Source organism: Pollicipes pollicipes, unplaced genomic scaffold, assembly GCF_011947565.3.
Source record: "Pollicipes pollicipes isolate AB1234 unplaced genomic scaffold, Ppol_2.1 Scaffold_4002;HRSCAF=4701_pilon_pilon_pilon, whole genome shotgun sequence".
Taxonomy (NCBI): domain Eukaryota; kingdom Metazoa; phylum Arthropoda; class Thecostraca; order Pollicipedomorpha; family Pollicipedidae; genus Pollicipes; species Pollicipes pollicipes.
The window spans coordinates 396,474-408,541 of record NW_023596420.1 but is presented as its reverse complement, the minus strand read 5'-3'; the positions used below and the strand labels follow the sequence as shown (position 1 = coordinate 408,541).

General features: G+C 50.2%; 1 protein-coding gene across 1 annotated transcript; it reads right to left on the bottom strand.

Moving 5' to 3' along the window:
- Positions 1–3,840: 3,840 nt before the first annotated feature.
- LOC119093343 (uncharacterized) lies at positions 3,841–9,791 on the bottom strand. Its single transcript, XM_037216291.1, has 6 exons — positions 9,745–9,791; positions 6,616–6,793; positions 6,224–6,391; positions 6,021–6,110; positions 5,174–5,921; positions 3,841–3,881 (listed from the first exon to the last, which is right to left on the bottom strand). The coding sequence occupies exons 1-6, from the start codon at positions 9,789–9,791 to the stop codon at positions 3,841–3,843; spliced, it is 1,272 nt and encodes a 423-aa protein (XP_037072186.1).
- Between the last annotated feature and the right edge of the window lie 2,277 nt (positions 9,792–12,068).

Here is a 12,068-nt window from a genome sequence, read left to right as displayed (position 1 = left end):
CTTTGTTATAAAGGAGTACAGCATATCCTAGCATTCAAAATATGTTAAGAACGAGATGCACCAGTATAGTAAGTAAAACACACTCAACAGCCAATGGAAATGACACATACGACGCCGGCGGTACGTAAAATTACGTTCGACAATTGCGCGTACAAATTCATCAGCCCATATTCGACTGCTGCTCTAAGACGAAAGCACCAAGGCCAATATGGACAGAACATGAGCGATCATGGGTGCCGCATGAGGCCAACAAAGGGGCTCCCGTCAACAAGTATAGGGTCCCCGGAGCAAGCAAAAAGAACCCAAGACTAACGGGGTTGGCCCCTAAACGATCGATAGTGCCTCGGCAGGCCAACATATAACGCCCCGACCATACCACAGGACCCTCTGAGCAAATGGGAATTATCCAAGACCATAAATTAATACCCCTGTGCGATCAAGAGTGCACGGGCTGGTTAACAACATTAGCCTCGATAGGAGTGAAGAGGCCTCCGCAAATAAGACCAAAAGGAGAGAGCCCTCGATCAGAGCAGAATGCCCTTGAGCATCGAGTGTCTCCGTGCCTTACCTTATAAGAGCCTTAGCATCAGCACAAGGCCCTCCAAGCTAGCAGAAAGAACCCGAGACTTTTATGAAGGGCACCTGAACAAATGGGTGTGCCCTGGCATATGGAGCCCCCGGAAAAAGTGCATGTGGCCTTTCGGCGAATGGGAAGAATCCGTGGAGGAAAACCTGATCGATGAACAGTGCTCAGACATGGAGACAGCTAGCGTCCCAAAAGCACATTGTGCCCTATGAGAAAATGCAGAGAGATTAAGGCCACCGTGGAAAGCTCCTTAGCGATCAGATTGAACTGGCAAGTGGACATACAGGGCCAGGCAACCAACAGTTTAATGTCTTTACACAGTGTAATAAGCCCCAAAATTTCCCTCAAACAACACTTTTTCAATCAGCGAAGAATAAACTTTGTTTGCGTATGAACTCTTTATTTTTGCTAACAATGGTTCTTGGCCGTCTGTAGACCCGAAGGCATCCAATTTTGTGGTGTTTTTGTTGTACGAAAACTGCGTCCGTCTGTCGGTTATGGGCCCCTTCGTAGCCTTTAGGTCACCTTGGCATGGTCCATGGGGCGTGGTCCCGTGACTCCCCCCCCCCCCCTCGACCCTCTGCATCCGCCGCCGGCCCGACCAGCTGAATAGATGGAGCTCGCCAAGAACATAGGGCCATCCATTCAGATAAGAAATACTCACGACACAATGCGCAGGGGTCTGAACGATCCAGCGCGCCCGAGCAGGTTAACATATAGGGCCCCCGTCCAGACTGTGTAACCAGTGATCTGTGCCGTCAGCACTGATAAAGTACACTTTGTAGTATGTTTCTGTCACCTGCCAAAAACTATCCTGATTAGAGGTGCTATGTTTGGCAGCATCGTACGGCTCAACTTGCACGTGCAGCGAAGCGTCAACGTTTCGACACGTGCTCCCGCTGCAAGCATTAGCGAGTGCAGACCAATATTAAGTATTGAGTTTCGTCGAGCTGGGATAATCTGTTGAAATATGGTCTTGTCTGTAGAATATGTCTCATTTTCGGAAATGTGTCATCAACTAGTTCGCAAAGGTATCAGTTTTTGTCCCCGACCATGTCCGGTAAATCAGCTTTTCTCAACCCTGGCCACATGCTTGGTAAGCGTTTTAAAAAAAAAAACTGCAGCAAAAGCTTCAAGAAGTGTGCATGTTTCACTGCCAAATAACAGACAACTTGATGAAAAATAAAAATGAATTTGAAGTACATGTATGGCCCTCTAAACCATACGCAATGTAGGAAATGGTGCCTTCGGCCGTGATAAAATGCTTCATAGAGTGATTATCACTCCGGTCATCATCTGCGGAAGTTTTCCAGCTATGTTTCGCATGTCTTGATTTTATCCCCGGGTCTCATCACGGTTGCGCCATACAAAGTTAATGGACATAGCTAGGCAGAGCGAAGAAGAAAAAATCCTGTCTTGACCATGCTTTGAAAATTATCCGGAATTTGCCCTCGGCCCCACAAATTATCTGCTGCAATTACCCACGTTTGCAATGTGAATGCCATTCCTAGCAAAAAGTAGACGTTGTTGATATTTCTCCAAGCTTTGCTGCCGGCCGAAGATGGCACACACTTCAAACTCAATGTAAGTAATTGCGTGTTACGAATACAATAATTGTTCGGACTGTTGTCATCACCTGGTGTGTTAGATTTTACAAATTAAGAACGAATTAGGACGACAATCGGAACAATTATACTATCCGTTATGTAAATACATCTTCTGAATCCTGTCGTAAAACTGCAAACCAATGCGTTGTTTGCGTAATGGCCACAGTCCAGCCGGTCGAAATTTATTGCTATTTCTGATGAGCTCCCTTATCGGAAGATGATTTGCCGGCGGTAACGATGTTCGTGATTTGAGCGTTGAATTAGTGTTGAATATCGTCTTAGGCGTCACGCTACAACTTTGTGCTTCCAGAAAAATTGGGGCACTTGAAATATCTTATCGGTGTGTGCAAATTCGTAGAAACAAAGGGTACCATCGATATAAATCAAAATTCCCTTCCATCCTACGTGCAGAATAAAAATCTCAATTCTATTAGACATGCTTACTTTAAAGACAAGTGCACATTCACAATTTCTCAGTAATTGAAACGGTTTGTCGCCTCCCACCTGACGCTAGATCCATCTCCAATGTGTTGTTTTTTTAGGGGGGGTTCAACATACGCGTTGACGAATTTGAGACTGCTCGTACTATGGGAACAGTAAATGTCAGGCATTATGCCAAGCTTGGGATGTAAGTTAAGCCAAAGCTCTTAGTGAAAGCCATTTTGAGCGGATGTGTTTAAAACGCGAACATGGCTGGAACATTTTTGCTCATCTAAATGTTTTCCTTCGCCATGTGAAAAGGTTGTTGGGTCAAATATTTCCATATTTTTCCCTTTTACTGCACCCGCATGTCACACGATCTATCAAAATTGGCTCTCTAGTGGGTCGTTACCACCTCTTTAATTATTTGAAACAAACGCTAAAGGAGATCTCGGAAAATCTGGCCTGAGAAAATTGCCGCGGTCTCAGTGCTGAGCTGTTCGCAAGCACGTTAGGGGTCAAAACCAGCTGTGAAATATATATGGCTGTCACGAAACTAGCACAGTGTTCGACGACCAGTTCATTGTCTTTTGTTCACGAGTTCGCCTTCTCAGCTGTTGAGAAACTACCATAACTTGTCTTCCCACAACGTTTGAATGGTGTCCTCGACAGGAAATACGCTGAAGTCTAGGTAGGATCGCTCACCACTCGTGGGCGTCACATGATGTCTCGAATTTCCCCGCCCGCCGAAAGGTCTAGTGAGGGTCTAGGAGCTGTAATGTGCGTCCTCACATGCATCGTCTTAGGTGGCAACTCGTTATGATAGTGCTAGTCTTCAGCGTCACTGGAACATCTGATGTTTGCGTCTGAGCAGTAGCTATGTAAACGCCAATTCCAAAGAAGTTGGGCGCGTATTCGGTGCATGCATGCGTAGCGTGCGAGCCGCGTGTCGTTATATTTGCTCTGATGATGCATCAGCTCACTTCATTAAAATTGAAGTAAAACTGGCTCATCAAAAAATAAAGCAAAGCAGCGAAGCACGCTTTTAGCGTGCAGGTATTTCATGCAGTGTGGTCCGTCGGAAGACTTAAACACCGGCTGTTTGTGACTCGTCTTCGCGGGTGATTGTTTGGGGGCAGGTCAAACGAACGGTCGCACGGGTCTAGCCACCGGCAGAGGTTAAACGGGCGGTCGCACGGGTCTAGCCCCCGGCAGAAACATGACCGCCTATGTCACCCACCTGAGGTCGGCCGCCACTGCTGCTGACCCTGGTGACCGGACAGATCCAGTTAGCATCATCAGCCGGTTGGAGGGAGCTGGCCGGCGGGAACGCGATCACCACGGCTGAGGAAGATAGCCAGTGGCAGCGGTGGAACCTACTTGCGCCAGCCGTACTGGGACCTGCCAGTGACTCCCATTGATCAGCGCGCTGGTGGATGCCGAAGCAGCGCGGGAGACCAGCAGTGTGAGACGTACTTCCGTTGACTGAGCTGGTGACACGTCTCAGCGGCCCGTCCACTCTGGTTGTAGCAGCTTTGCATGTGGTGCCCTAAGTCATGCCCGAGTTGTCTGCCACAATCCCCACCCGCCAAGCGCATCCAGCAAGTAACGGACGGAGAAGACTCCTTGAAGGTGGCGGGGCTGCTCCCGCGGGACAGCTGTAGGCCCTGCTGTCGGACGACCATCTATGCTAGTGAGGGTGACCTGCACGTTGCCAGGCTCAAGCAGCTCTCGCGGGTGATAAGGGCAAACCAAAAACCGCGGGTCTGGCTCTGAAGGTCGACCTGTGCTGTGCGGGAAGTTGGACACTGGCAGGGGTGTCGATTTCTTGAAAACTTTGGGGGGGCCTAACCCAGTGGTCGATTCAGCCGCCAGGCATAGGCGAAAACAAATGCCCGATTCATGGGTTAGCCTCCACTCACCCCCCCCCCCCCAAAAAAAACTAATCGCATTCCGGTCACTTAGTTTTCGTTTTGTTCGTTTCCGTTTTATAGAGAAGACTTCAGTTCTTATGAACTAAAGGCAGAAATGCTAGCGAGTTGGGCGCATTCCACATTTGACAAAACCTGCCATTTTTTTAGAAAAAAAACAGCTTTATACCTTCAAACCGCGTTGTGGGAGGTCATTACCACCATACCACTTCCCCCGGTCTCCCAAAGCAGCCAATGGACAGAGTGGGATCACAGAGCACCTAATTACAATCACAAAACCCTTCGATTTTGGGTGTGTATTTTCAGTCTCGAGCAACACATTTCAATCCCCATAAAAGAAAATGGAGCCTCTCTTCCTGCCTTCAGGGAAAGATATCCATCGCGCTCCCGCAAACTTAAAAAGCAGCCTCGCTTGACCTGTCGTAAGCGTTGGTGCAGCACTGTAGAGGCAACGGCGGCGGCGGCTCAACAGTGGCATATAGCTACGAAGGTGACAGCACAACACTGGGCAGTCGGTAGCGGCGACGACATACCACTGGACGACAGCGGCGGCTGCTAGGCGCTGGACAGCGGCGGTAGGTGCAAGCACTTTATGACCTACCAGCGGCCGAAAGTGTTGCACCGCTGACTTGACGCTGAGGCGAGCTGCTTCAGTTCGGCCTGTAGATCCAGGGCGTCCACCATGTCTGGGTATGTGGCCAGCACTGCGGCGTGATTTAGCCGTTCTTGGCCTAGGGTAGAGCGCAGCCATCCCCTCAGCCGACGAAGAAGACTGAACGCCCGCTCTGCCGTGCACGATGTTGCTGGGGCGGTCAGGACCAAACGCAGCAGCGAGGTAGCGGCTGGCAGCACCTGCCGCAGGCCCTCATCGCTCAGTAGGGCCACCACGTCGTCGAGGGAGGTCAGTGGTGCCTTTCTCTGGCTTGACGCCACATCCACCAACATCTGGCAGTGGAGGCGGAGTCGCTCCAGGTCCAGGTTGTAGAAGGTGGCGGTTGCCACCAGCGCGTCCTCTTCCGCCGTAAGGAGCGCTTTTTCGGCCGTGGCTAGAGTGGGCTCATCTGAGTCGAACCGACCGCTGATGGAGCCGGCCAACCAGTCGACGGCTTCGCAGTACGCCTGGCGGTAACGGCCTTTGGGACAGGCATGCTGGTGCGGCTCGGAGCCCCCGTCCAGTCGCCGAGGTGGTCGAAGCGGGCGTCGCAGCCCGGGACACCCCACTCCCAGGCGCTCCGCGTCGGACGTCAGCTCCGCCCAAAGGCGTTCGAAGCGGTCACGCTGGGACAGGACGACATCCCTGACAGCACGTGCAACCCCCAGGTTGGCAGACACCGACTGCGACTGTCCCTGCATAGTGCGCATGGCGGGTGTGGTCACCTGGAGCAGGGGCAGAGCAACGCGCAGGCCAAAGAAAAACTCAAAGTCTCTGAGGGTTTTGCCAAAGCCGCTAGCAGTGGCTAACACTTCCGGACGCACCTTAGCCTCGTCCGCGAGCTCATTAACGCTGGTCACCAGGGGCCCGTACTGCTTGACCACGGAGGTCAGGAACGCCGGAGGCACGCCTCGCTGCAGGTCCATCGGGTGGGGCACAGCGGACGCAGGGACATCTGGGCTCCAGCGTGCTCTAGCGCAACCATCCTCTTCGGCGAGTCGCGGTAAAAAGATACCAGTCAACCGACCTCCTGGATGGCGTCCCGGACCTCTCGCATGCCGTTCAGTGCCTCCTGACAGACCAGGTTCAGGCGGTGGGCCGTGCAGTGGACGAACACTGCGCGCGGCTCTACCGCCTTCACTCTGGCCTGCACGCCTCGGAAAGCGCCGGCCATGTTGGCAGCGCCGTCGTAGCACTGACCACGAATTCGGTCCATCGGGAGCTGAAGACGAGTGAGGGCATCCTGGATGAGACCAAGCAGTGCTGCAGCCGTGGTGGAGTCAGCCTGATACAATCCAATGAACGTCTCCCTGACGGTCAGCGCCTCTGTGACAAAGCGCAGGCAGATGGCCATGTGCTCGCGCCCTGCCACGTCTGCCGTCTCGTCCACCACGAGGCGAATGATTCTGCCGCACCCACTTCGTCCACCACCCTCCTGATCACGGCATGAGCCAGCTGCCGCTGCACCTCCGCCAGTGCCTCTGGGCTGGTGAAGTGCATCCGGCTCTCCTTGCGCCGGGCGAGCCACCGCTTCAGTACGGGATCGTGCTGCGCCACGGTCGTCAAAAACCGAATGACATTTCCGGCCTCCTCGTCCCTGCGGCGGAGGGCCAAGCCCTGCTTTGAGCAGTAAATGACAGCGTCAAATATCTGCCGCAGAGCGTGCCGCGCCTCCTCCTGCTCCCTCACCTTGCCGACGCCGGCGAGCGCTGCCACGCTACTTGGTCCGCTGGCGGTGACCAGGCTTTGTACAGCCAGTTGGTGGCAGGCGCTGGCTTCGTGGGCTCGAAAGCGTTCCAGCGCCCGCTTCCACGCACTAAATCCTCGAGCCGTGAAGGCGGCGTCACGCTTTGTGGCGCTCCCCAGAAGCCCCTGACTCTCGGCTGCGACGCACTTTCGGCAAAGGACGCCCTCCAAATGTGTGCTGTACTCCAGCCAGGGGTAACGACGCCGCCACTCGGGTTGGAAGGTGCGTCGGTGTCGGGACAGTGCTGTGGCATCGGCAGACGTCTCGGCGCGGTCAACGGAGGAATCGGGTGACTCGGCTCGGTCTGTGGCAGGATCAGATGGATCTTTGGAAGGATACGATGCTCCGATTAAAACCAGAGATGCACTGTACAGCTGATTCCAGATGGTTCAGCTTTACATATACCAAAGTGAATATGTATATGTGATACAGCAATCCACAAAACTGTGTAGGCCTGTGGAGTCTGATATCGCACAGAAAACGGGCTTTCTGACGTTTTCACACGTCGACGGACTTACCTTCCTATTTTTTTTTATTCGGGCATGAGTGTCTTTTGATAAAGCACGGCGTCAGTCACAAAACAGCGACGAACGACGCGGCGAAATCTTTCGAGCCAATTAATTCGAGCAGCACGAGACGCAACCCGAGTGTCTGATTCATACTCAGTAAAATCTGATGGACTTGCCTCGAGCGACTGCTAGTGCTCCTAAGATCCAGCCGGCAGACATTTACAACCTGGGAAGCTGCTTAGCATAAAGCCGTCGAAATCATCCGGAGAAGATGGCGCGAGTGTGACAATGTGACAAAACATTCTTATCGGGCTTCGGTCTCGCCCTTCTTAACAAGGCAAATTATAGGCTGACCACTGGATTTGTCCGAGCTGCGTAACAGCGCGCCCTTATCACATCCACGCCAGTGAGAAAGGCAGCCAACAGCAGCCCTACCGATGCGCGTACCATCTCCATTTTACTTAACATGAATATTGTTGAGCGACACGTAGACAAAGCTGATCCCCACCTTGGAGACACACTAACCATTGACTTCTACGCAAGATGGATCTCAAAAACACCGCTCCACCGAGACAGTCTTCAGCGCCATCTCTGATCTCGTCATCCATGCCAAGGGCAACGGTGATATTTTGACTTTACTTTTCTGGGATCTTTAAAAATGTATAGATGCCGCGCATCGCCAAGGCTTTTCGCTTACAACCTAATGAGTGTATATCTTGATACCAAGTGGTTCTCTGACTATTTGGCGGGCGAAGCCACTGGTGCCAGCATGCTGTGAAGAGGCTTCCAACATTTTGCCCCCACCGAAAGATAAAAAATGAAGGTAATTCAAGGGGAAGCCTCGACTGTATACTAAACATGCTGTTTGCGAACGACGGAGTACCAGTGCGCCCGACGGCGTCACGACTGCTTGCTTTTTTGTTACATGTAACAAACCGGATTTGACACATATCATCCATCATTGGGACAGCTCTAAACCCTTAGACCAATAGTTTAAGCCTCTGGACCGTGCTTTTTCCACAAGACGGAGCCCAACACCATACAAACTATAATGTATATACTTGCCACGCCAGCAATGTTGAGAAGGCTTCCTGCTATCATGAAAACCTGTGTGGATTGTAGTGAAAGATACCAAGATGGTGGAAAATGAAAAATCCAAAGGAGTCGCCACCTCAAACACGAGCCACTCTTTATCTGGCCAGTTTCATATGCCTGCCGGCAGGTGGCATGCAGCTTACCCTTCACTATCCGTATCCTACCAAGAACATCACTGGTGAGGAATGATGAACTCCATGGCAGGGAGTGTGATTAGAGCTACATGACACACTCAGCTACTGAGACTTTATGGCATCGCCTGGCTCTCCCCTTCACAGAATGGGCCGGGAGCACAGGGAATCAAACCCTGTTCCGTTGGTTTCCCTGAAACATAACAATACTTCTGCACAAATGATGCACTATGGCACGAGATACATACCTTTAAAAACGACACTATCAGCTACACTCACTGGAAGTAGATGGATCTCCACACTGATCAGGATCCGGAACGGAGGCAGTAGGACCTTAAAGAGGTTGGGTGCATGGCAATGGCCAGAGCCAAGGACACCTTCCAGAAAATAGCAATGGATACGTTTATCCCATAATGCACCAGTCATTGTCCAAACATGCCATAAATCTCTTGAACTTGAACCTCTTGAACTGATTATCATAGGAAAGCATAGGGAACACATCATAGGCATAAGACAAAGATATGGGGAACATGAAATCAAGAGGTAATTTCATTCATCCACATTGGGGTTTGTGCCTACAATGACTATAGACATGCCAAATGCACATATGATTGATTGCAAAAACAGAACAGCCTTGATCTGAAGTCAAGAATGGTCATCACCTGTCACGATAGTCCAGAGCATCTCAGCTTCTCATAAAATTCTAACACGTGCATTATAAAAAAATAAGCTACTCAGAAAAAGGAACAATAGAGAAGTAATGAGGGCTACACACAGTAGTGACAGATCTCTGAGGACACAAGGCATTCTAGGACCTGGCATCACTGCAGGAAAGCAAAGTTTCAACACCAAGATGAGTTGAAATGTTTTCTCTAAAATTTGCATGCGTCCATTTTAGGTGCCAGGAATGCCTGGCAAATTCAGTAATTTGTTCCTCACTGTTGCCCAAGCCTGAAGCAGCCACAGCAACAATGACCTGCAGTGAGCATGCTACAGTGATGTGAGAAATAAAGGCTGTAGGTTTTAACTATATAGGGATATGTACTTCTTTGGCAATCTTACTTACCATTTGTCAAAGAACAAGCTGATGCTGGACTGTTTTGATATCTTCATCCTTTCACTCCCATTGACAATCTCTGAGATATGTATTAAAATAAAATTTCATGCATCAAGAATGCTCTGAAGTGACTGCAGCATTAGGCACCATTGGACATGACAAGCATGTTTTCTTTAACTATAAAGTAAAACTAGTAGAAAATTGACTGTACTTATCTACACTTGTATGCACATGGCAAATAGGCCCAGGCAATAGTTTATCCATTCATGATATTTTGGTACAAAAGGTGAGGGCACATCGGACTATGGCTTAGACGGAAACCACCATTTGCCCACATGATCTTATATATCCCTGCTCCTCTTCCCCCTTCCCAGTTCGACGACGTTTTGCGTGTGTAAATATGCAGCATATGTGGTTGTGAGTATTTCTTTTACAACTCAGCATGAGGCTCATGAATTATGCTTAACTCCAAGCTAGCCCACTTATCCAGTTGGACTGGCTGACCCCTCCTACCAACACAAGCCACGATCCGCCTGGGCCAAGGCTATCGCCTGGGCCTCCCGGCGCGGTGAAACACCCGCGCCTCTTTCCGTGGCTCATGGTTGGCATCCTTTTTCCTGCGTTGGTAGAGAATATCATGCCTTACACACCAGGGGCTGTGTCATGATTCAATGTAATTTTGGGGCTTTGCAATTTAAAGCTGTTTTTCTGGACATTTTTGCATCTCATAGAGATATTGTCGCTAGAAAGGCTAATAAAGTGCTTTCCGTCCTTACCAATCATGGATATCGAGAGCAAATACAAATATTGCAGTGTATTTTCCGACTTAACCGTAACAATTCATGACGCATCAGTGTCAGACGGACGCACCGCCCGTAGCATCGTAGCATGCGGCATGGCATGCGGTAGTCAAGGTTCTTCTGCCCTGTTTTGGTTTCGCCCGTTGTATTGTGACCGATTTTGACCTTGGTCACGGGCGTTTGATGTTTTTGAAAGCAAAAGAACAGTGGTAGATGGTCATTCACGTGTTTCGCACGCTGAGCATTCCGCTCTTGAGCGGTCTACTGGGATGCTTCAACAAAAACAGGCATGTTTATGGCTGCCCGCGTTTACACTTATCGGATTAAGAAGCAGGAGTAGCTGGTAAGTGGTGAATAATATCAAAAGTAATGGAGGACAGAGCACTGATTGATGCAATCCTTACCGAAGCTTGCAGCAGCTGGAGTCATCAGTGATGTGGTCATGTGTCAAAATAAAGGCTGCATGTGGCATAATGCTGAAATATTTGGGCCTGAGTGGAGCTTGCAGAATACTTAGTGGTAGGCAGGAGAGCTAGGCAAGGCTGATCGTCTGCTTTCTGAGTTTTTTTTCTAGCAATTTATCATTGGTACCGAAGACTTTGGCAAGAAAGAAGTAACCATAACTGGTCATTGCCCTGACACCATGTGAGAAGGAATGAATTGCATTGGTTGTGGACTGAGATGGAGGTAGTTTTTTTTTGTTTTGGTGTGTGCGTGCGTGCGTGCGTGCGTGCGTGTGTGTGTGTTTAATCTGATCTCAATGAGAATATGGTTGCCAATACTCAAACCAGAGTTGCTTTGGGTATGGTTTTTATGCTAGCATGCTTTATTTGAATGAAATTGTAGTTTGTTCATTGTATAATCCCAATAGAGATATGCACAGGTTAAAGTTGGGGCTGCATTACAGCTAATTTGCTGTGTATTTATTTAAAATGCCAGAAAAACAATTGGGGGGGGGCCCAACCCAACGTTGGGGGGCCGACTTCAATATTGGGGGGGGGGGGGGGGCTAAGGCCCTCACAAAAGAATACAAATTGACGCCCCTGGACACTGGAGCAGCTCCGTGTGTCTGCTCAGAGAGGTGTTCAGATGCATGTGACTGGTGAAAGGGCGAAAAGCAGACCGTGTCAGGCAAAACTGTAGGCCTATGGTCGTGGAGTGCGGTCAGGTGATTGGTTTTGGGGGTTGTATGCGGTGGCTGATGGTTATAGTGATCATCGTGCGCAGCCGCTACTGACTGCAATGAAAGACAAGGTGCCGTTTCTGTTTGGGCCGAATTGCTGTGCCGCTGGAACTTAGATTAGCAACCCATATATCACGTAACTGCGCACTCTCGGGCGAGTGCCTTTTAAACGAGTTTACTGAAGTTTTCGGCGAGGGATTAGCTTGTAACAAAGGTGCCAATGTGAAAGTCACCGTGGACGCCGGCGTGAAACCAAAGCTCCCAAGTCTTGGAATGTGACACTGGTCTATCACGGGCAGGCAGACGCTTAGCTAGGCAAGTAAATTCTGCAGGGACCGTAGGAGCCCGCC

Bases quoted from the DNA above. Each gene is read 5' to 3' on its own strand.
- LOC119093343 (XM_037216291.1), bottom strand. From the start codon at position 9,791: ATGAAGATATCAAAACAGTCCAGCATCAGCTTGTTCTTTGACAAATG. The intron at 6,392-6,615 runs GTGGGTGCGGCA...ATTCGTGGTCAG, and splicing joins TCAGGAGGGTGGTGGACGAA to TGCTACGACGGCGCTGCCAA. The intron at 6,111-6,223 runs GTCGGTTGACTG...ATGGACCTGCAG, and splicing joins TCCGGGACGCCATCCAGGAG to CGAGGCGTGCCTCCGGCGTT.